At 45.5% G+C, this 25,128-nt stretch overlaps 1 protein-coding gene across 2 annotated transcripts in view; it reads left to right on the top strand.

The window, feature by feature from the left end:
- INTS8 (integrator complex subunit 8) overlaps positions 1 to 25,128 on the top strand; it is a 98,690-nt gene that overhangs the window by 53,376 nt on the left and 20,186 nt on the right. For both annotated transcript variants that reach the window (XM_040432310.1, XM_040432311.1), the window contains exons 16-22: positions 2,157 to 2,358; positions 3,700 to 3,821; positions 11,573 to 11,754; positions 11,942 to 11,975; positions 17,213 to 17,269; positions 17,368 to 17,429; positions 22,672 to 22,790. In XM_040432310.1, the coding sequence (XP_040288244.1) occupies positions 2,157 to 2,358; positions 3,700 to 3,821; positions 11,573 to 11,754; positions 11,942 to 11,975; positions 17,213 to 17,269; positions 17,368 to 17,429; positions 22,672 to 22,790 (778 nt within the window). The remainder of the gene's footprint in view (positions 1 to 2,156; positions 2,359 to 3,699; positions 3,822 to 11,572; positions 11,755 to 11,941; positions 11,976 to 17,212; positions 17,270 to 17,367; positions 17,430 to 22,671; positions 22,791 to 25,128) is intronic.

Here is a 25,128-nt window from a genome sequence, read left to right as displayed (position 1 = left end):
ATACATTTTCTATAATAGTTAGTAAACCCCAAAAACTGCATCAAAGCTTTCTGATTCTCTGGTCGGTCCCATTCCAGAACCGCCCGGACCTTTTCGGGGTCCATACGGAAACCAGAGTCGGAAAGCAGATATCCCAAAAACGGAAGCTCCTGCACCGAAAACACACATTTTTCCAATTTGGCATATAATTTATTCTCCTGAAGGATCGTCAAAACCTGTCTCACATGATCCTGATGGGTCTTCAGATCAGGAGAGTAAATTAAAATGTCATCTAAGTAAACTACCACGAACCTCCCCACCAAGTGATGAAAAATGTCATTGACGAATCTCTGAAATACCGCTGGCGCGTTCGTCAACCCAAAAGGCATAACTAGATTCTCCAAATGACCCTCGTGCGTATTGAAGGCCGTCTTCCACTCATCCCCTTTCTTGATTCTGATCAGATTGTAGGCCCCTCTCAAATCCAACTTGGAGAACACCCTGGCACCAACAATCTGATCAAAAAGGTCGGAGATCAAAGGAAGGGGATACGGATCCCGGACCGTAATACGGTTCAATTCCTGAAAATCCAAACACTGTCTCAGTGATCCATCCTTTTTCTTAACAAAGAAAAAACCTACTGCCACCGGAGACTTCGATAGCCTAATATGACCTTTTGCCAAACTCTCGGCGATATACTTTCACATGACCTCTCTTTCAGGTTGGGAAAGATTGTAAAGGCGAGACTTTGGCAACTTAGCTCCTGGGATAAGATTTAAAGCGAAAAAAATCATCTGCACCCCCTGTAAATTTCTCGGGAAGAGTGACTTTAGGCTCCCCACCAATTTGACCTGCACCTGATGCCAGAACACTGACACCGTGTGACCGAACTACGCAGATCCGCAACCTCTAGGGAGAATCCCTGCATGCGGTCAACCAGTGCATCAATTGACTCCATCACAAAACCGCTGAGTAATGGCAGTCACAGTATGGCGGGTTATAATGTCACGACGGACAGTATCTCAGATATACAGACAACCAAATAAACAAGTGTCTAGGCGAGATGCTGGGGAATGGTCACCTCCTAGCATATCCCTGACTTCTGTCCCTACGCTGCTAAGCCCACATTCAGACCTAGATGGTAGGAATAATGTGTCCTCGTGCCTGGACTGCAAACACCCTAGAATACCTAAGATGGTGAAAGGGGAGAAGGGGCAGAAGACACACAAACAGCCTAGACCGCAAATAACAAAAACAGAAACCAAACTTATCTGAGCTGGAACAGACAATCCTTCCTTCCTTGAATCCACGGGCAGACTGAATTCTATAACCCGCGCAGCCCTCTGGGAGAGAAGGCAATTTAAGCCAATGACCCCACCCAGAGCACCTGAAGGAAGGCGGATCCAGCAGGATTCCAAAACAAAACAAATGGTTAGACACGTGCTGCCAATCTGACAGACCTCCGCACACCGTCCGAGCAGGGCATGACAGCAGTCCAATTGCAGCGGAGAGCATCACAGCTAGGGAGAAGGTGAGTTGTTGGTTTTTTTCTCCCTTTGTTTGGACCGCGCTACCGCCAGGGAGAAGGAGATGCCCATTGAGAAACAGGGCAATCTCCTTCTTGTACCGATGCTATTCATTTGCATATCAGACGGGCAAAGTGAACGGGGGCCACAGCGGGTAAATAAAGGTCAATTATATCGACTAAAATGTTTCACTATAATGAAGCACAATGTGTCGCGAGAAAACAATCTCAGAATGGCTTGGATAAGTAAAAGCGTTCCGAAGTTATTACCACATAAAATGACTAATGTCAAGTTTTCAAAAAACAGATTGGTCCTTAGGCCGAATGCACACGGCCGTGTTCCGCGGCCGAGAGCGGTCCGTTGTATGCCAGGCTGGATTCCTGTTCCGAGCAGGAGCACACGGCGTATGGATCATACGAGTGTATTACTGTAGTGCAGCGGCGGCATGAAGTGCACGGCGTCATAGCAACCAATGACGCTGTGCGCTCCTGCTCTGAACAAGAATCCAGCCCGGCATACCACGGACCGCTCTCGGCCGCGGAACACGGCCGTGTGCATTCGGCCTTAAGGTGAAAAATGGCAAGGTCCTTAATTCTGACCATTCTGATCATACTGCTACAAACCTTTTATAATACTCTTGTTTTTCCTCAGGACTTTCCTCATGCTAAGCAGCTGCTGGCTGCCTGTCTAGAGCTGGTGACTGAGTTTTCCCCCAAGCTGCGCCAGGTGATGCTCAATGAGATGCTGCTGCTAGACATCTACTGCCATGAGGCCGGGCCTGGTGTGAACAGTGATCGTCCTCCTCCAGAGCTGGTCAGCAGAGTACGCGGGTACCTGGAGATGAGGATTCCTGGTAAGAAAACGTCCATTTGTGATGCTGCATTCTGACATTATGTTAGTCTTCAAATTCTAGTGCAAGTCAAGCCTAATTCACAGCATTTTTTATGTTTGGTTTTAAAAAAACTAAAACTGATCCTAAAAAACTGATGAAAAAGGAGGAGCTCCTCCGTAGTTCCCATGTGTTCCCATCCTCACATTTGATGGCTTTGGGTAAGGATTCTGCATTAAAAAAATCTGTCAAATCCCATGACAATCCTTCTCCAAGGGTTTTTATAGCCCTGCTCGCATTCATCTGGAACAAAAATCCAAGCAACTTTTTTTCAATGGAAAAAAATCTTTAAATAGGTAGTATTGTCAGCCTTCAGCAGTTACCTGTATGTGTGCATTTACTGTACTGTTATAGCTCCATCTAGTGGTCATTTGTGAAAACAGTTTCTAGCTAGCCAGAATTATCATTCTTTGTATGTCCCATGGTAGACGCTGTATCTATCACCTATGAACTTGGTGACATAATCATCTCCGCTCATAACAGCCATTTTTTTTTTCCAAGTTCAGCTGAAGAACATGCAGCATCACTAATCATCCTCCACACCTAGACCTAATGTGGCATCGCTGTTTCACCCTATTCCTACAATAAAAGTCGAAGTCAAGGAGCTTCTAGTATGGAGTTTAGCTGGCTGTCAACTTATGTCCCTCTCACACATAAGGAGGACAGAACAAGCATGATCCTCCTGGATTGTGGACGGAAAAGTCGTTTGGCATTCAAGTGTCCAAACTTTTGGGATTTGCCATATGTCTGTGTCTTCCAGATGCTGTAATAATAGGATTACAATGTATCTTTATTAAATAGAGAAATTAGAGGGGCTTTATTAGATCCCCTGCTTGTGAGAGAAATGCATCTAGCTGAGCGGCTGAAGAAGGGCATAATTAGTCTGAAAAAGACCTATTCCTTTAAAAACTGTACAAAGAAGCACAGCCATTATGCAAACTTTTTTTTGAAAACTCAGGTACTCTTTAAGGAAACAGTGGTGCACATCCCAGCTGTTTCTGTAACCCTGCCACCTATGCCTGCTGCATACGACTGGTATTCCTTTCTCACCCCTGAGTACCCCTTCTACTAGGATTCTGTATTTAGCATAAAATAAAAATTTAAGTGCTCCCAAGAGAGCTGGTCGGTCCTGTCTAAACTTGTAGTTTGTGTGTGCGCTAGCTGCATTATTGTAGATGATCACATGAGTTACTGGAGAGAGACTTTCACAGTATCTCTGCCATGTGACAGGGACTGACTTTATTACAGCCCATGATCTGAGAACTGAATCATATGGAAAGTATCCGGCTGTGTTTCTCCTTGCAGACATCCCCCTCCGACAGGTAGTAGCAGAAGAATGTGTTGCCTTCTTGCTGAACTGGAGAGAAAATGAATACCTGACTCTACAGATGCCTGCCTCCCTGATGCAAAATAATCCTTATGTGAAGGTAAGCAGCGTATTGGTACCTTCAGGCCACTAAATTAGACGTTCACTTAAGGTGACCATAAATGTGAAATTACTTGGTAATTGGAAACCGTGACTTGACCCCCAAACATTTATTACTTTTCTCCTAAAGGTGCAATAGCATTAGACTGGTACACTTCAACGTCTAATGTTTCCCCCAACATAAGCATTCTGGCAGTCCACGTAGATATTACATTGTTAGTGTCTATGGGCTTTAGATCCTTTTTTGATGTATGTGATGCACCTCATATTTCAGTTTCTGTTGATGCCCCAATAATTCCTCCAAAATACATAAGGGTGGTGTCATTCACAGCTTTTTATGGCAGTTTTTTTAGCCAAAGCCAGAAGTGGGGTGGAAGGGAATGAGAAATATAAATGAAGGACTTTACTCCTACTTCCTGCTGGATCCACTTCTGGTGCTGGCTCAAAAACTGCATCAAAGACCTGTGAGTGGCACCACCCTTAAGGCTTCCACAGGAGAATCAATGGATCCGTTACTTTTGAGGTGCAGCCTTTTTGAATGGATTCCTGTAGTTCTGCAATTACTGTGGAAAAACACTTTTAAAATCAGAACATTTTTATGGTGAGTTAACCCCTTCCCGACATCTGCCATAATAGTACAGCAGATGTTGGGTCTTTAAAGATGGTGCCCACTGCAGAGCGAGCACCATAGCCACCAGGGCTCTGCTGTTTCACTCATTCCCGGGGCTAAAGTCTGTGACCGGCGATAACTCTAATCACAGACTTTTATTTATCAAACCGTTTTTATTGAGTTTTACAATACAATACAATAACTGTACAACAAGTATAATATATATATATATATATATATATATATATATACTTACTATGCTATATATTATATATCGCACTACATCTACACCCTTACGCGTCAGAAGCTAAGTACTTCTTCCTCTCCGTAAGGAGTGTGTCCTACAGCCAGTAGTAATAGGCCATAGCCTGTACAAGGCTTCTGGGCCTATTACTGGTATATTCCAGTACTGCATTGGAATATACTGAACTCTGTAATCCCTAATGGATAAAAACCCATTAACACATAAATGGCAATTTAATAATTTCATGTAGGGTTCCCCTTGGGGGGTCTAAAAAAAAAAAAAGTTTTAAATATAAAAAAAAAAAGATATAAAAATTCTAATCATCTCCTTTTCTCTAAAATTAAATAAAGAACTAAACAACAAAAAAATAATAATAATCATTGGCATCGCCATGTCCAAAAATGCCCGTACTATTAAAATTTAAATATATTTATCACATATGGCGTAATGGGGGGAAAAAATTAAGATTCTCATTTTTTTTTTTTTTTTTTTTTTTTTTTTTTTTTTTAACTTCCCCAAAAAATGGAATAAAAAGTGATCAAAAAGTCATATACACCCCCAAAATGGTATAAATAAAATATGCAGATTGTCCCGTGAAAAAGGAGCCCTCACACGGCTCCGTAGATGTAACTAAAAAAGATTTAGGAGCGTCCAAATATGGTGATGGGAAAAAAAAAAAAAAATGAATGAAGGGCACAGGTCAGTTTTTACCACATAGTGAACGTAGTAAAAACAAAACCCATCAAACTGACGTTTTTTTTTTTTTTTTTTCAATTCTTACCCATCTGGAATTTATTTCCCGCTTCCCACTACATCTTATGCAATATAAAATGGTGCTATTAGAAAGTACAACTTGTCCTGCAAGAAATAAGCCCTCATACGGCTATGTGAACTAAAAAATGTAAAAAAAAATTATGGTTCTGGGAAGGCAGGGAGTAAAAAAACAAAAATGGAAAGTTGTCACATCAGGAAAGGGTTAATCGGTGATGAGACAAGTTTGATTGCAAAAAAAGAATCAACAGCACTTCACAGAAAACTTTGTTCTTGCAGGCTACATGCACACGTCAGAAACTGATGTTAAAAATGGACCCATTCAATTGTATGCGGGCGGCCTGTCAGTGAAAAACGGACAAGATAGAGCATGTTTTCTATTTTTTTACGTCCGTTTTTCACAGAGTCAAAAAAACTGCCATGTGAATAACCCCACAGACTATCATTGTTCTTAAAACAGACGTGTGATGGCCGTTAAAAAAATGTACATCACATGTCCGTTTTGTAGCCGAAGGGTCCATTCACACGTCCGCAATTTCGTTCTGCATTTTGCGGAACAGAATTGCGGACCCATTCATTTGAATTGGGCAGCACAATGTGCTGCCCGGATACGGAACTGCGAATCCGCACTTCCTGGTCAGCAATTCCGATCCCGAAAAAAATAGAACATGTCCTATTCTTGTCGGCAATTGCGGACAAGAATAGGCATTTTCTATTAAGTGCCAGCGATGTGCGGTCCGCAAAATGTGGAACGCACATCGCCAATGTCCGTGTTTTGCGGATTCACGGATCCACACACGGACGTGTGAATGGACCCTTAATGTTGGTCTTTAGTGGAAACAAGTAGTTCAAAATCCAAACACAATCTTACCACAATGCAACTAAACCAAAAACAATAAATAAATACCTAAATTAACAAAGGTCATCTATCTAGTACAGGGATCAGCAACCTCCGGCACTTCAGCTGCTGTAAAACTACGACTCCCAGCATGCGCACTTTCTTGGCTGCTCTTGTAACTCCCATAGAATTGAAAGGAGGATTCTGGGAGTTGTAGTTTCAGAACAGCTGGAGTGCCGGAAGATGCTGATCCCTGATCTAGTAATATGCAGACTGATATATAAATAATACAGATATGATAGATATTTCGTATATAGAGCACCACTTATGATAATGCAGAAATGCATAGCTTATATACCGGTAGTCTAAAATCAGAACATTGACTAACATATCCCTATAAAAGAAAAACAAAAAAACAACAGTACTCTGAATTATGGACTATGGTACTCAGGACATGCTGGTACATAGTGATGAAAAGAAGGAAATATAATGTAAAGTGAGGCAATGAAGTAGAATGATAACCAGGGGGGATGCAGATGAATAATCAAAGGGGTGAAATTGTGATGAAGCAGTGTGAACGGATAGAGGACATACAGTCCTCGGGTAGGTGGCAAGAATGTCTGCTTACTGGTAATAGAAAAGAGCGGATGGTGCCTGCCTGGATTGTAACTTGGTGCTAAGCGCTGCACATTATAGAAGTTATTAAAAGTTACTGTGTAGAAAGTAACTGCCCATATTCATTGGGGGACACAGGAACCGTGGGTATAGCGATGTCCTCTAGGAGGCGTTGACACTAGTAAAAGCTGTTAGCTCCTCCCCTGCAGCTATACCGCCTCCAGCCTGGAGAGAGAGCTCCAGTTTTTTCTAGTATCAATAGGAGGCAAGACCTCCCTGAAGATTTTTTATTTTAGTTAATTTTTTTCCTTCTTTTTCAGATGGGAAAACAGTGGACGCCTCGCCTCCCTGTTCTCCCGGGGTTGAGTTGCGCCAGTGCCAGTCACCCGCACTGCTGCCTCCCCCACAGAAGAAAAGGTGGACCAGGGCAGCCTCACTCCCCTGCTTCCCGCCAGCCAAGGGGTCACCTAGGTCCGCCAAAGAGAAGACCCTCCCGCCATACCAGTCTCCTGCCACTCTGGTGCCAGCTGCTGAGGAGGTGACCCTGCTGGAGAAGGTGACCTTATAGGCCCACTTAGGGAGGGTGAAGAGAAGCGGATAAAGATGAGGTGAGTACACGGGACTAGGTAAGTATGAATCCCTCTTCCCCCTCCCTCCCTCTTTGAAGATCTGGGTCGCCCTAAGGACATATCAAGGGTTAATGGCCAGGGGACTTTATTTAGCTAAGAAACTAGACCCCTAAGGAGAGAAGGGGTTAATCCGGCGGGCGCCATGCGCCACCAACGACACGTGGCCTCCCCTCTCTCACTTCTCCTCTAGGCCGACGGCTTTCCGGCTCATGGAGGGTTAATGTGTCTTCTCCCCGGGCACCTCCAGCAAAAGACTCCCGACTCCCACTCCCAGCTATTCAGGCAGCAGTGTCCTCCATGTTCCTCCTCTTTCGGGTGCGGGCGCCAAGCGCGCCGCTCCAAAAGGGTTAATGCCTCTGACCGATCGCGGACGCCTGAGCCCTTGCGGGAGTCTCGCGCCGCGAGGCACTTACTCTGCATGGGAGCATGAGGTATTCAACTCCGGCTGTCACTAGTTCCCGGCCGCGGGGTAAACATCCCTGTCTTCTGGGCGCCGCAAAAAATGTAGGCTCCGGCTTTAAATGGGGCCTACAGGTTCTTCCTTCCCCTGTTGTCATCCCGGCCACGGGGCGGCACCTCCGGCCGGAATGTGTATGTCGCGCACCGCTCCGGGTCCCTCTACCCTCCGGCTGACTTACAGTACAGAGGGGGAGGGTCCCGGTTGGCCGAGCATCGGAGCTTTAGGCCCTGGCTTCGCATCCTACTAGGCCGCAATCCATCCCAAGTATGTGAGGGGGAGGGAGGCGGGCTGGCGCGAATTCTTCCTTCCTAGTTGCCGCTGCCCCCGCCCGCATCAGCATCGCCACTGGGCTTCAAGTCCTTTTTTAACCCTTCCTGGCCAGCCACTTCTGTTAGGCCGGCACTGGATTATCAGGGGTTAGATGGGTTTTGCAAAATTGCTCATATTGCACGGTTAACCCCTTCCTGCCTCTTATCCACTTGAGGCTAGGCATGCCAGTTAAAAAAAAAAAAAAAAGAAGGGAGAAGTAAAAACAAACGTTTACGTCCATACGGGCCCTACTCCCCTCAGTCACAATCTACTCTGACTGTGCGGCACCAGACTGGGCCCGTGCCCTATCCCGGACACGTGATTACCTCTCATAGTTTCCTAATCCGCCCTCCGCGGCTGTTTTGTTGTTAACTCTCAGCCTGCGCAATACAGTGAAGGACACCTGAAGAACCCCCACTCCGCCCTCTGGGGCCGTTTGGTGGATAATCCTCCACCTGTGTAATCCAGTGGAGGACCTCTGACAGTTCCCAACCCACCCTCCGGGGTAGCTTGGTTGATTATTTTCCACCGGTGCAAAACAGTTGAGGACCTCTGGAATTCCCAATCCACCCTCTAGGGTCGTTTGGTTGATAATCCTCCACCTGCGCATTTCAATAAAGGACCTCTTACTTCACAATCCACCCTCCCGGGTCGTTTGGTCGGTAATTCTCCACCTGCGCAATTCAATAAGGACCTCTGACTTCCCAATCCACCCTTCCGGGTCATTTGGTTGATAATTCTCCACCTGCGCAATCCAGTGGAGGACCTTTGGCACTTCCCAATCCACCCTACAGGGTTTTTTGGTGTTAATGCATTGCCTGCGCAATCCAGTGGATGGACCTCTAGACTTCCCATTCTACCCTCTGGGTAGTTTGGTTGATAAGCCCCCACCTGCGCAGTTCACAACTGCCAGGGGCATGGTTCTGACGCGCAAGCACCCGAAGCAGTCTCCCAAGATTGCATCTACGGTGGCCAGCAGTACTGTTGTATGCTTACCCCTTCCATATGCAGAGTCATTGCACTTCTACGGGATACAGTACTCTCCTTATATATTGTCCCCTTCCTTAGGTGGACTAAGTACGATGACACTGGTTCCAGTGCCAGATGTATTTTTATTAATATTTTTTTTTTCCCCACTTCTGTAGGTGGCGGAATTGCATCTTCACTGGGTTCAGTACCTGACGTATGCATTAGCCCCTTCCATAGGTGGCGTGATGACATTATCACTGGTTGCAACGTCTGCTGTAGGCATTGCCCCTTACTTAGGTGCAATAATTGCACTGCCACGGGGTACAGGACTCGCCATATGCACTAGTTCCGCCGTAGGCATTGACCCCCCTTCACAGGTGGAGTATTTTCCCTACCACTGGCTTAAAGGGAACCTGTCATGTGGATATTTGATTATAATCTAACTAATTATATACAATCATTAACTACTAAAAAGTGCCTTAGATGTATTCACTTACTGGTGTGACAGATGGTTACCTCATAATATACACACAAAGATGCCACATGCCGCATGCTAATGAGCTGATTTGAGTCCAGCGTGATGTCATTGAGTCCAGCGTATATTTATTCAGAGCTATAGCCACTTCCCTGCCCACCTGCTGGTGGTTCATATGGAAAATAACTGTCAATCACGCTTCGGCTGCACAGTTGTGTAAGGCGGCCATTTGTCCTCCTTACACACATTCACAAGATTTTACCAGGTGCATACTTTGCATCGGTGGACGCTTCCTTGGGCCGCGTGGTTTTGCAGGCGGCAGTTTCTTAGATGCCTGCAGGGACGCTTGCTTCCATGGGTCTGTGGTTTTTTCCCTCCCTGTGGACTGCTTTCGGACGTCCCACGGTTCCTGTGTCCCCCAATGAATATGGGCGAGAAAACGAGATTTTTGTATAACTTACCAGTAAAATCTCTTTCTCGCTCTTCATTGGGGGACACAGCACCCACCCAGTATTGTTATTCAACCACAGTTGTAGCTGTTGCTGGTTTGCACCCCGTTGGGTCCTTGGCATGGTTGGTTTCCATGTTTTTTCTTGGTTGGCTTGCTTCTCCTACTGCGTATTCACAAACTGGAGCTCTCTCTCCAGGCTGGAGGGGGTATAGCTACCAGGGGAGGGGCTAACAGCTTTTACTAGTGTCAACGCCTCCTAGAGGACATAGCTATACCCACGGTTCCTGTGTCCCCCAATGAAGAGCGAGAAAGAGATTTTACTGGTAAGTTATACAAAAATCTTGTTTTATAAAAAGTGATCAAAAAGTCATACATACCCAATATAGTATTCATAAAGTTCACCCCGCAGAAAACTAGCCCTCATACAGCTCTGTAGACAAAAATATGGCTTTTTTTCAGAGGTTATTTAAAAAAAAAGTAGTATGACAAAACAAAACTATTCAAATTCGGTATTGATGTAACCGTACTGGTCCACAGAATAAGGGTCCATTCACACATCCGTGTGTGTTTTGCGGATCCGCAAAACAGACACCAGCAATGTGCGTTCCGCATTTTGCGGACCGCACATCGCAGGCACTATAATTGAAAATGCCTAATCTTGTCTGCAATTGCGGACAAGAATAGGACATGTTCTATTTCTTTTGGGGAACGGAATTGCGGACGTGTGAATGGAGCCTAAGGACGTCTTGTCATTTTTAGGGCACAGTGAATGTTGTAATATCAAAACTCAATATAACCTTAGTGGAATTGTGAGGGTTTTTTTTCAGTTTCACCCCACAAAGAATGTATTACAAGATATAGTGAATTAAATGGTGCCATTAAAAAATGCAACTTATGCCACAAAAAATAAGCCCCTCACTCATATGGCTATGTGAAAAAATTAAAAAAGTTATGGCTTTTGTAATGTGTGGAGGAAAAATCCTTTAAAGGGAACCTGTCACCTGGATTTTGTGTATAGAGCCGCTAGCACATCCGCAATACCCAGTCCCCATAGCTCTGTGTGCTTTTATTGTGTAAAAAAAAACGATTTGATACATATGCAAATTAACCTGAGATGAGTCCTGTACGTGAGATGAGTCAGGGACAGGACTCATCTCACATACAGGACTCATCTCAGGTTAATTTGCATATGTATCAAATCGGTTTTTTTTACACAATAAAAGCACACAGAGCTATGGGGACTGGGTATTGCGGATGTGCTAGCGGCCATCTAGCAGCCCATGTCCTCAGCTCTATGCACAAAATCCTGGTGACAGGTTCCCTTTAAATCTGTGTTTTCAACCACCGTCTGTAAATTGTGACTTCATTGTCTTGTTCCTAGCTCGGACAGCTTTTGGCGGGCACTTGTAAAGAGCTATCGGGCCCAGACAGCAGGAGGACGGCTAAAGAGCTCTGGGAGGTGGTGGTACAGATATGCAGCGTCTCCAACCAGCACAAGCGGAGCAGCGACGGCAGGATCAGCCTGATAAAGAACAGGGACTCCACAATGGGGATCATGTACCGGTATGTGGTTAGAGACGTGGCTGTGTGCCAGATTATGGTAAATTTCTGTATGTGGGAGATGATTTAGGAAAGAAAATCTAAAGAAAAAATACATATGAGATACAATTGTTTTTTTTTCACTGTGTTTTGATGTAGTACAAAAATACATTTATAAGCCCGATTTTTTTTATTTTTTTTCTTCGTGTAGGAGCGAACTTCTCAGTTTCATAAAGAAATTGCGTGTAAGTATCATGTCAGCGGCTTCTGATTTCCACTGAATTTCCTTCTTTGAAAGGACTTCCATTGTGACGATGATGTTAAAGGGTTAAGTTGACAGATACGAAAAGCTCCTACTATAGAGGTTCTGGGAACCAAAGTCTAGGGGGGTATTCTGCCATGCCTGACATCTAGCTTAAAGGGGTTCTCTGGGAATGATTTAATATGGCCACCGGCAACTTGTCCTAGAATGTGAGCAGAACAGGTTGCCTCCATTTGCATAGCTGACTAGGGGAGTGAGAAGGTGAGGCCTCGCTGCACTGCTCTACAACAATGATGCAATCCTGCCTACGATATGCCATCATGGCTGAGCAGCCTGACAGGAAAATATGTAGTATATGCAAGTGCCAGAGAGCAGTGTGTAATGAGGTTCCCTCCTAGACAGCTCTGCAAGTGGAGGCAATCAGTTCTGCTCACATTCTAGGACAGGTTGCAGGGAGCCATTTTAAATCCTTCCTGGAGAACCCCTTTAAAGGGACAATTGCGAGGACAATGTTATCTGTAAGTCAGCATCACTGTCGACACTCTTGGTGATGCTGATTGGCTGAGAGCAGCTCGCAGCACTGACAGCAGCTCCTGCCCAATAGACTTTTCATCTGGATGTAACACGTTTTCAAAGAAAGCTTGAACTTACATGTTGTGTAAATCTCCCGTCTGCATTATTTTTCTGTTCTGTTGGATATGAGGGAACTGAACGGATGCAGCTTTTTTTTTCTTTTTTTTTTTTATGTTTTTATTTTTCTTGTGTGTGCGTGTCGGGGGTTCTCTTTCCTGCTTTCACATGACTTCATCGGGTTTAATTTTTATCAACAAATATACAGCTCTGGGTTGGATAATAGTGGTTTTTCTGTGAATGTCACATTGCATTAGGAGCCGTGTATAGCATTTATGCAAGAGCAGTGCAGTCTGCCTATCCTTGGCATCAGAAATATCAAACCCTGTCGGAACCCGGTACTCAGTGGGGTCTATCAGTGACTGGCTCCCACAGTGTCATGCCTTTTTGTTCTAGTGTGAACAGAGCCTAAAGGTCCCTTTTACACTGCACAATTAGCAGACAGTTGTCAGGAAGGAAGCGTTTCCTCCAGCAGGTGCCTGCTCGTCAGTGGAGGTGACTGCTCCATTTACATGCAGCGATCTCCTCCACAGTATGGGGAGGAGCGATCACTAATGCCATTGCTCATCCCCATACAGAATCATTATTTGCCGGCAGCAGAGACTGTTTAAACACCATGATCTGCTGCCAGCAAATACTGATTTAGATGAACGCATTAAAGATTCTTCCTCCAAGCGTTCCCTTCTCTCTCTTCCTTTCGCTGGGTCCACTCTCGTCTTTTTGGGCCCAAACTTGACGAGATCATTTCTGAGGCCACGGGTGGCAAAAGCACCCATCTTCTGCAGCCCAAACCCAAGCGCTCTTTCCGACCACATCCTTCTGCACCTCGCCAGTCCTTTCGTCGCTTCACGGGCACCCGCCCGGCGGCTTCCTCGACCGCTAGGCAGCCCTCCCAGGAGCAACGGCAGAAGCCTTCGTTCAAGCCCCAGCCAGCCTGGCGTTCCCGAGCGCAGCCTCAGCGCTCTTCCTCTGACAAGCAATCCCCTGCATGAAGGTGCGCCCCCACCTTCCTGGGTTGGGGGGTCGGCTCCTTCATTTTCAGGAGGTTTGGCAGGCCTACATCTCAGACGCCTGGGCGCTCGAGGTGGTCACTTCGGGCTACAAGTTAAGGCTCAAATCCATGCCTCCAAACCGTTTTTTTCTGTCCCGTCCCCCCAGGGAGCTGTTTCGTACGGGGGCCTTCTTTCAATCGGTTCAAGATCTGCTGGTCAGGGGAGTGATCTCCCCTGTTCCGGCGAAGGAGCGGTTTTCCGTTTTTTACTCCAACCTCTTCATGGTGCCCAAGAAGGAGGGAGTGGTCCGCCCTGTGTTGGACCTCAAGAGGTTAAACCGTTGTCTCTTCGCTCCGTGATGGCTTCCTTGGCGCAAGGGGAATGGTTAACTTCCGTGGATATCCAGGGTGCTTACCTGCACGTCCCCATCGCGATCGCCCACCAGCGGTTTTTGCGCTTCGCGGTCCACTCAGAACACTACCAGTTCGTCGCCCTGCCATTCGGTCTGGCGACTGCGCCGAGGGTGTTCACCAAGGTGCTCGCTCCACTTATGGGCCTTCTTCGCTCCAGGGGCATCACCTTGATTCCTTCCGTACCTGGACGACATTCTCATCAAAGCGTCGTCGTTCCGGCAGTGCGAGGAGAGTCTGCAGATCATCTTGGACACCCTCGCCCGCTTTGGATGGCTAGTGAACCTTTGAAAATCCTCCCTGGTCCCGTCCACTCGGATTTGGTTCCTCGGTATGCTGCTGGACTCCGGGACAGCTCGGGTGCATCTTCCAGCGGACAAGGTGAAGGACCTTCGCAGCGCGGTGCTCCGTTTGCTTCGGCAGCGCACAGTCTCCATCCGGACTTGTATGCGTGTGTTGGGCTCACCTGGGAGATGGGGAAGTCTTTCCTTCCGATCAGATGGACGGTCGTTACAACCGACGCCAGTCTTCAGGGTTTGGGAGGAGTCTTCGGCACTCGGACTGCCCAGGGCGTATGGTCTCCGTCGGAGTCCAGACTGTCCATCAATGTCTTGGAGCTTCGTGCAATTTTCCTCTCACTGCGCCATTGGTCTCCCCTCCTGCAGGGCCTTCATGTCCGAGTCCAGTCGGACAATGCCACAGCGGTGGCGTATGTCAACCATAAGGGGGGGACTCGCAGCTCGACCATCATGTCGGAGGCGGCGAGGATTCTCAGGTGGGCAGAGGCCCATGTTCCGGCCCTGTCGGCGGTCCACATCCCCGGCGTTGTCAATTGGACGGCAGATTTCCTAAGCTGGACGACGATAGACCCCAGGGAATGGTCTCTCCATCCGGAAGTATTCGACGCTCTCTGTCATCGCTGGGGGCGGCCGGACGTGGATCTGATGGCCTCTGGCCTCAATCACAAGCTTCTGTGCCACTTTGCCCATGCAAGGGATCCCGCAGCTTGCGGAGTGGACGCGCTCGTGGCGCCGTGGGACGGGTTCACGTTCCTCTGTCTTTCCGCCGCTGTCCCTCCTGCCTCGGATTCTCCGCAGGATCAAGTGGGAGGGTGTTCAGACCCTGCTGATCGCTCCAGACTGGCCGCGCCGGGCATGGTACTTGGATCTTGTCCTCCTGTTAGGGGACGTTCCGTACCCGTTCCCTCTCAGACCCGATCTTCTGTCGCAAGGGCCCGTCTTCCACCCGAGTTTAGATACTCTTCGTTTGACGGCGTGGCTCTTGAAACCTTCCTTTTGAAACAGCAGGGTTTTTCCGATGCAGTGGTTCGGACACTCATTCGGGCCAGGAAACCTACTACTTCCAGGATATATTATAGGACCTGGAAGTCCTTCCTTCGTTTCTAGGAGGAGCGGGACCTATCTCCCAGATCCTTCTCCCTGCCGGTCGTTTTGGCCTTCCTTCAGTCCGGACTGGAATTGGGCATGGCGCTAAGCTCCTTGAAGGGCCGGGTGTCGGTCCTTTCCATTTTCTTTCAGCAATCCTTGGCGGGACTGGGTCCTGTTAGGACCTTCCTTCAGGGCGTTGCGCACTCCGTGGGATCTCAACTTGGTATTGGAAGTTCTGCAGACTTCCCCTTTCGAACCCTTGCGGGAGGCTTCCCTCCGCCTGCTGTCCTGGAAAGTGGCCTTCCTGGTGGCTATCACATCCATTCGGAGGGTTTCAGAATTGGCAGCTCTGTCCTGCCGTGAACCATTCCTGATCTTTCATCAGGACAAGGTGGTCCTCCATCCGGTCCCTTACTTTTTACCTAAGGTAGTGTCGGCTTTTCACCTCAATGAGGACATTGTCCTTCCGTCCCTTTGTCCTGGGCCCTCCCATCCGCGGGAGGTGTTGTTGCACCGCTTGGATGTGGTGCAGGCTCTGCGGATTTACCTTTTCGGCCGTGGCCCCCTTTCGGCGCACGGACGCCTTGTTCGTCCTTCCGGAGGGTTCTAGGAAGGGGTTGGCAGCTTCCAAGGTGACGATCTCCCGGTGGATTCGCTCCACTATTTTGGAATGTTACCGCGTTCGGGACAGGAAGCCCCCTCCGGGAATCACGGCCCATTCTACCAGGGCACTTGGGTCCTCCTGGGCTCACTTCCACCGGGCGTCGGCGCCTCAGTTGTGTAAAGCCACAACCTGGTCTTCCCTCCACACTTTTACAAAGTTTTACAGGGTTCACACTCTTTCGCTTCTGCGGATGCCGCTCTGGGCCGCCTGGTTTTGAGGGTCTCTACCTTCTTCACTCTCTGGTTTGTGTTCCCTCCCCAAGGACTGCTTTAGGACATCCCATGGTCTGTGTCCCCCAATGATATAAGTGAGAAAACGAGATTTTGTGAAACTCGCCTGTAAAATCTGTTTCTCGCTTGATTCATTGGGGACACAGCACCCACCCCCGTTTGGGTCCGTTGACTGTGGAGTTAGTTGATGTGCTTATATCCTTCTGCTTCTCCTACTGCTTTTGCACAAACTGAAGGCTCTCCTCATAGACCGCCTCCTCATAGAGGGAATGATGTCAATCACTGATAGGACCTCCTCCTTATAGAGGGAATGATGTCAATCACTGATAGGACCGCCTCCCCATAGAGGGAATGCTATCAATCACTGATAGGACCGCCTCCTCATAGAGGGAATGATGTCAATCACTGATAGGACCGTCTCCTTGACTTCAAAGCCCAGAATGAGCAGAAATTTAAATCAATTAAATACAAATTTTACTGAATCTTTTCCCCTAAAACGATATATAATTTTTCTCAGCTCCTCCTGCTCTATAACATGCTGCCTGCAGCAAAAACACCATGTTCAATGTGACAGGTTCCCTTTAAGTGTTTATGAGATGTCAGAAGTTAAGGGCTACAGACTGAGCCATCAGAGCTGCTGTCTGATCTGGGACTTAGTGTGAACAGAAATAGTCTGCAAATGACACAAACTGGCAGCTGTGCAGAGATAACAGATAAAAATAAATTAATAAAGAGCAATTGAAGCAAATATTTTTAGCCAAAAATGAGTTGAATGCAATAATCAAAAATACCTCCAAAGGTGTCCACAGCATTTAAAGTGTACATCTGTGACATCCTTACATAAATGTGCATTTTCCGCTTCATATAAACAGCAGTGATACCCGATATTTACCCTTTGTTCACCAGGAGCCGCTAGTGCTGACGACGTTGCTGTCTCTGTTTGTCAAGCTTCACAATCTTCGGGTCAGTACATTATTCTTCTGATAGTTTGGCAGGAGTGATTTATTTTTTTTATTTTTATTTTTACTATTTCTAAAGTTTTTATTCTATATTCCCTGCAGGAGGACATTGTGAATGATATCACTGCTGAGCACCTCTCTGTCTGGCCAGCTAACATCCCAAAGTAAGATGTGTATGCTGCTGATGTTCTCCATAGTGTTTATTGTGTTATCCTCTTTCTTTCTTTATTTTATTATCACGGTACTCCGATGCGGTTTTTGGCCTGCAGTCTTTACAGGTGAAACGTCTTAATAAATTTGCTTCGTCTTTGAACTACAAGAAAATGCACAGTGTGAACCAAACCTTAACCTCTTAAGGACACATGACGTACCGGTACGTCATGATGTCCTGGTACTTAAGGACACATGACGTACCGGTACGTCATGTGTTGTTCCGATCACTGCCGCCCGGCCGGCAGTGATCGGAACCCGGTGCCTGCTCAAATCATTGAGCAGGCACCTAGGCTAAATGCGCGGGGGGGTCCCGTGACCCCCCCATGTCGGCGATCGCGGCAAACCGCAGGTCAATTCAGACCTGCGGTTTGCTGCGATTTCTGCAGTTTCTGGTCCCCGCGGTCCCTGACCGCGGGGATCAGAAACTTGCTGTGCCTAAAAAAAGTTTTATTCACCCCCCCCTGCACCCCCGAATGATTTTTATGGTGGCGGGAGGTGCAGGGGGAGGGTTGCGGGCGGTGTGGGCGGTGCGGGAGGCGGGCGGTGCGGCAGGCGGGATCGCGATCCCCCGCCCGCCTCCCCTTGAAAATTCATTGGTGTTCAGTGGGGATACCAGGGTGCCAGCACATTGCTGGCACCCTGGTATAAACGGCTGACATCTGCGATGCGATGTCAGCCGTTTAACCCTTTCCATACAGCGGTCCGTACGGACCGCTGTATGTAAAAGGTTAACAGCGCAGGGAGCTCCCTCCCTCTCCCATCGGGGGGCTGCTGTGCCTTTGCAGCCCCCCGATGGAGAGGGAGAGAGCCCCCAGACAGCCCCCAGACAGATCCCCTCCTTACCCTTCCCCGTCTGCGAAGTTCTGAGCAGACGGGGAAGGTTCCCATGGCAACAGGACGCCTGCTCAGGCGTCCTGCTGTCCATGGTGCTGAACAGATCTGTGCTGAAAGGCATAGATCTGTTCAGTGTAAGTAAAATACAGTGCAGTACAATATATATTGTTCTGTACTGTATTATTTTTTTTTTTTTTTTTTTTTTTTTTATTTTTTTCTTTTTTTTTCTTTTTCTTTCACTTCAGACTTCAACCTCCTAGGGTGTACACTTATACGCTCATGTTCCGTTTACCAGCCCATTAGCGTCTCTAAGCAGGTTTCGCATCATTAGTGTAGTTATTTTTTCTTACTTTATTTTTCTCTTACCCCAATATGTGAAAATCTTTTATTATTATATCTTTTTTTTTTTTTTTTTTTTTTTTTTTTTTTTTTCCCCCTTTTTTTTTTTTTTGGGGTTTAAGGTATTACTCCTTCCTTTTTTTTTTTTTTTTGTTAGTGATCTCAGGTAGGATGATTCTTCACTTCCTTTACCTTATCCCCATTCCTCCCTCCCCCCCCCCATCACCCCCCCCTCCCCCCTATCTCACCAAAAACAATCCAGAATACTTTCTCCTGATGCCTACTTCTCTGTTTCGCTTTATCTTTAGGTCTCAGCCCTTAATTTTTCGGCATAACTCCAGGATCTCTTAAACATCCTCCAGTTTTCCCACTTTTTATCTTGGACTATATCATTGCCTTCCACTCCTACTCTCAATTCTTCCATTCTGTAAGTTTCTTCCACGGAGTCTATCCACTCCCAAATGTGGGGGCAGTCTACTTCCTGCCAATTTCTCGGTATTATTCTTTTGGCAGCATTTAATAGATGTGGGACCAGGGTTTTTTTATATTTTTTGATTTTTTCCCCACCCCCATGAAACAATACTACCCACGGGTCTAGCTTAATTTTTTCTTTTATGATCTCTTCTATGCATCCCAATCTGTACTGTATTATACAGACATCAGACCCACTGGATCTTCAAGAACCAAGTGGGTCTGGGTCAAAAAAAAGTGAATAAAAGTGAAAAAAAAGTAAAAATCAAAAAACACATTTATCACTGATAAAAAATGAAAAAAATAAAATTCCCTACACATGTTTGGTATCGCCGCGTCCGTAACGACCTGATCTATAAAACGGTCATGTTACTTTACCCGAACGGTGAACACCATAAAAATAAAAAATAAAAAACTATGATGAAATTGAAATTTTGCCCACCTTACTTCCCAAAAAAGGTAATAAAAGTGATCAAAAAAGTCGCATGTACGCCAAAATTGTAACAATCAAACCGTCATCTCATCCCGCAAAAATCATACCCTACCCAAGATAATCGCCCAAAAACTGAAAATACTATGGCTCTTAGACTATGGAGACACTAAAACATCATTTTTTTTGTTTCAAAAATGAAATCATTGTGTAAAACTTACATAAATAAAAAAAAAGTATACATATTAGGTATCGCCGCGTCCGTATCGCCCGGCTCTATAAAAATATCACATGATCTAACCCCTCAGATGACCACCGTAAAAAAATAAAAATAAAAACGGTGTAAAAAAAGCCATTTTTTGTCATCTTACGTCACAAAAAGTGTAATAGCAAGCAATCAAAAAGTCATATGCACCCCAAAATAGATGCCAATCAAACCGTCATCTCATCCCGCAAAAAATGAGACCCTACTTAAGATAATCGCCCAAAAACTGAAAAAACTATGGCTCTTAGACTATGGAGACACTAAAACATTTTTTTGGTTTTAAAAATGAAATCATTGTGTAAAACTTACATAAATAAAAAAAATTGTATACATATTAGGTATCGCCGCGTCCGTGACAACCTGCTCTATAAAATTACCACATGATCTAACCTGTCAGATGAATGTTGTAAATAACAAAAAAAAAAACGGTGCCAAAAAAGCTATTTCTTGTTACCTTGCCGCACAAAAAGTGTAATATAGAGCAACCAAAAATCATATGTACCCTAAACTAGTACCAACAAAACTGCCACCCTATCCCGTAGTTTCTAAAATGGGGTCACTTTTTTGGAGTTTCTACTCTAGGGGTGCATCAGGGGGGCTTCAAATGGGACATGGTGTAAAAAAAAACAGTCCAGCAAAACCTGCCTTCCAAAAACCGTATGGCATTCCTTTCCTTCTGCGCCCTGCCGTGTGCCCGTACAGCAGTTTACGACCACATATGGGGTGTTTCTGTAAACTACAGAATTAGGGCCATAAATAATGAGTTTTGTTTGGCTGTTAACCCTTGCTTTGTAACTGGAAAAAAAATATTAAAATGGAAAATCTCCCAAAAAAGTGAAATTTTGAAATTGTATCTCTATTTTCCATTAAATCTTGTGCAACACCTAAAGGGTTAACAAAGTTTGTAAAATCAGTTTTGAATACCTTGAGGGGTGTAGTTTCTTAGATGGGGTCACTTTTATGGAGTTTATAATCTAGGGGTGCATCAGGGGGGCTTCAAATGGGACATGGTGCCAAAAAAACAGTCCAGCAAAATCAGCCCTCCAAAAACCAAACGGCGCACCTTTCACTCTACGCCCCGCTGTGTGGCCGTACAGTAGTTTACGGCCACATATTGGGTGTTTCTGTAAACAGCAGAGTCAGGGCAATAAAGATACAGTCTTGTTTGGCTGTTAACCCTTGCTTTGTTAGTGGAAAAAATGGGTTAAAATGGAAAATTAGGCAAAAAAATGAAATTCTCAAATTTCATCGCCATTTGCCAATAACTCTTGAGCAACACCTAAAGGGTTAACGACGTATGTAAAATCAGTTTTGAATACCTTGAGGGGTGTAGTTTCTTAGATGGGGTCACTTTTAGGGAGTTTCTCCTCTAGGGGTGCATCAGGGGGCTTCAAATGGGACATGGTGTAAATAAACCAGTCCATAAAAATCTGGCTTCCAAAAACCATACGGCACACCTTTCCCTCTACGCCCCGCTGTGTGGCCGTACAGTAGTTTACGGCCACATATTGGGTGTTTCTGTAAACGGCAGAGTCAGGGCAATAAAGATACAGTCTTGTTTGGCTGTTAACCCTTGGTTTGTTAGTGGAAAAAATGGGTTAAAATGAAAAATTAGACAAAAAAATGAAATTCTCAAATTTCCTCCCCATTTGCCAATAACTCTTGTGCAACACCTAAAGGGTTAACAACATATGCAAAATCAGTTTTGAATACCTTGAGGGGTGTAGTTTCTTAGATGGGGTCATTTTTGGGTGGTTTCTATAATGTAAGCCTCGCAAAGTGACTTGAGACCTGAACTGGTCCCTAAAAATTGAGTTTTTGTAAATTTCTGAAAAATTTCAAAATTTGCTTCTAAACTTCTAAGCCTTATAACATCCCCAAAAAATAAAATATCATTCCCAAAACAATTCAAACATGAAGTAGACATATGGGGAATGTAAAGTCATCACAATTTTTGGGGGTATTACTATGTATTACAGAAGTAGAGAAACTGAAACTTTGAAATTTGCTAATTTTTCCAAATTTTTGTTAAATTAGGTATTTTTTGGTGCAAAAAAAATTATTTTTTTTACTCCATTTTACCAGTGTCATGAAGTACAATATGTGACGAAAAAACAATCTCAGAACGGCCTGGATAAGTCAAAGCGTTTTAAAGTTATCAGCACTTAAAGGGACTCTGGTCAGATTTTCAAAAAATGGCCTGGTCCTAAGGTGTAAAAAGGCTGTGTCCTTAAGGGGTTAAAGGGAATCTGTTACCGACTCTTGGCCTATATAAGTAATGCTACCATGCTGTTGTGCAGTCAGACTTTGTATAAAACATACCTTTGGCATTCCAATGTCCAGAAAACTATGTTTATTTTATATGCAAATATAGGGTACAAACTGCTTGGCAGGGCGTTATCAAACTTTCTAAGGGCCCAAGCCCTCCTATTCAGTGATCCCAATACCTCCCCTAGACACTCCTAACTGCCTGCGATGTCACCGACGCCCTCCCCCACTGCTGGTGATGTCCCCTCTCTGCCTTAGCCTGCTCGTCACATTATATTGTGAGCCAGCTCGGGGGAGCTGGTGCACTGTTTTTGACCTCCTGGATGCTGTGGTCACATTTGACCACAGCATCTGAGGGGTTAAATGTATGCGATCAGCATGATCATCGACTGCATACATTAGTCCCAGGCGCCTGCTGTTTAAAACAGCAGCCCTCCGGTGGCTATGGTGCCATTTTTAAATACCTGATCACCAATGTAAATTGACGTGAGGTGGTCGGGAAGGGGATAAAATGATGATAAATGATGACTTTCTCTATAAATATTTTGCTATATTTTCTTGACTTTTCCACACCTCCGTCTCTCAGTCTTCAGGCCGTAGACTTCGACGCCGTTGCCATCACTATAAAAGAGCTTGTGAACTACACACTGAAAATCAATGCCTACAACCACTCCTGGCTCATCATCCAGGCAGACATCTATTTTGGTGAGTGGAATAGTGATTTTTATTTTTCTTACGCACTTCACCATACAAGATAAATACTTTTATATTTTAGTAGATCTGTCATTTTCAGATGTGGCGATACCAGTGATTTCTTTATTGTTTAATTAGCTTTACTTAAAATGGGGAAAGTCAGGTGATTAGAATTTTGTATGTTTTATTTGTCATCGGTAGCTATCTCTGTGTACACACTTAGCTGTCAGTTACTAATGAAGACAGCCCTGTGTACAACTGAGCCCAGAAAGTGCAGAGAGGGCTGGCTGCAATATTGGTGGGCGGATGTGTCGCAGGATACCATATGGAACCTGTATGCCTCCATATCTCATCTTGTATCCAGACGATAGGCCCAACAGGGTCCTAGATCCTCCTTTCAGTTTTCCCCGATAAACTTCTCCTTTTGCTCGAATATTGTAATCCCTTACATTCATGCGCAGCACAGTGGCTCAGCACTCAGCTATAAGGCAAGCAGTGGTGCCTTGCAGCGCTTTGGTCCTGGGTTTGAATCCGACCAAGGACAACATCTGCATGGAGTTTGTATGTTCTCCCCGTGTTTGTGGGGGTTTCCTCCAGGTTCTCCGGTTTCCTCCCGCACTCCAAAGACATACTGATAGGGACCTTAGATTGTGAGCCCCATTGGGGACAGCTTGATGCTAACGTCTGTAAAGCGCTGCGAAATATAGTATATAAGTGCATAATATTATTATAATAATAATAATAATAATACATCATTATTACATTCAGCCATAGAAAGTATAACTCGACTCCAACAACTCCTTCTTGGTGCAAGATATAATATATATTGATATAACATATATAATATAGATTTATTTATTATATATATATATTAATTAATTTTTTTTTTTTGTCAGTGAATTTATAAATGCTGCTGTGGCTGGCCTGTGCCTGATCGGCAAAATTCTACAAGATCTAGATTTTTTTTCCCAATCGTCCATGACAGCATCAGGATACAGGGTCTGCCTCCCAGGACAGGAAACCCTCAGGTATAAAAAACCTCTCCCTTCCTCAGTGGTTTCCTGTCCTAGGAAGTGGATCCTACAGGTGTGTGCCATAGAGGGGAGTAGTTTCTCCCTGGGCAACTAAAGAAAATTTTGTTTCAGTTAGGGGGTGCGCGCCGAGTGAGTTCCCCACTGGACACACCTGGAAGAAGCAAGGCTGGGCTGAGTAGCGGCACGGCGTTACTAGCAGGAAGCGCTATACTAAGTATAGGGAGTTGGCTGTGTTCCCTTACTAACCGTTGAGCGGTCCCCGCTATTGTGGACGCCTTCAGCAGTCCGCAGGCGGCAGGTTCCCATGCAGCAGGCTAGAGGCCGGGAAGGGGACGGAGCCACATTATAATAAAGGATCGGCATGGTGAGTCACGTGCTCGCAAAACGCCGGGATAGCATGTGAAGTCATAAGATCCCGCGAGATTTCCCTGTTCGCTGTTAGATTATCAGCCAGAGCCGCTTCCTTACCTAACTCTGCCCGGAGGGCTTTAGGGTTAAAGAATTTGATAGGAGATGTGGCATCAAAAAACCCCCTGTGTAATATTCCTTGTAAAGGCAAGTATTTATTTGGGTCAACCTTAGATGATATTTTGGAAAAAGCTGGTGATAGGAAGAAGGGGTTCCCCTCTGGTTACCGCAGGCAATATAATTCCTTTCGGCAGAATGAAAGATTCCCCGGTAAAGATAGGAGCCCTGGTAGGAAGAATAGCAGGTGGAAATTCTCCTCTTCTAAGTCAAAAAGCTTCCTGTTCAGGAGCCAGGGCTCTGCCCCCGAGAAGGATAATACGCAATGACTCCATGGTTGGAGGAAGATTGTCAAACTTCCTCCCCGCCTGGTCCAGAATTTCCAACAGCAGTTGGATTTTAACCTCTCTAAGAGAGGGGTTTCAAGTTGGAGTTCAGTTCTTCCCTGCAAGAAACATTTTTCATTTCAGAAATAGGTCAAAAAGTTCAAGGGGCGCTAGAAAGGTAGGTGGATATGTTAGAAAAAGGTGCTCTTATTCTTTGCCCTCCTGGAGAAGAATGATCAGGTTATTATTCCAATCTCTTTCTAGTAAAGAAGCCAAACTGGGATTACAGGACAATTATAAACTTGAGGTTTGAACAAAATTCCGAAATACAGGAAGCTCAAGATGAAGACGTTCAGATCTGTAATAGATCTTCTTTACAAAGATTGCTTTATGGTAGTGCTGGATATAAAGGATGCGTATTACCATCTGCCGATTTATCCTGGTCATCAGAAGTTTCTGAGAGTGGCACTGCGATTGAAGGGGAGAGTAAGATGCTTTCAGTTCCAGGTGCTTCAGTTCGGGATT

This window comes from Bufo bufo, chromosome 5 (genome assembly GCF_905171765.1).
Source record: "Bufo bufo chromosome 5, aBufBuf1.1, whole genome shotgun sequence".
Classification (NCBI taxonomy): domain Eukaryota; kingdom Metazoa; phylum Chordata; class Amphibia; order Anura; family Bufonidae; genus Bufo; species Bufo bufo.
This window is presented reverse-complemented; position numbering and strand designations above follow the sequence as displayed.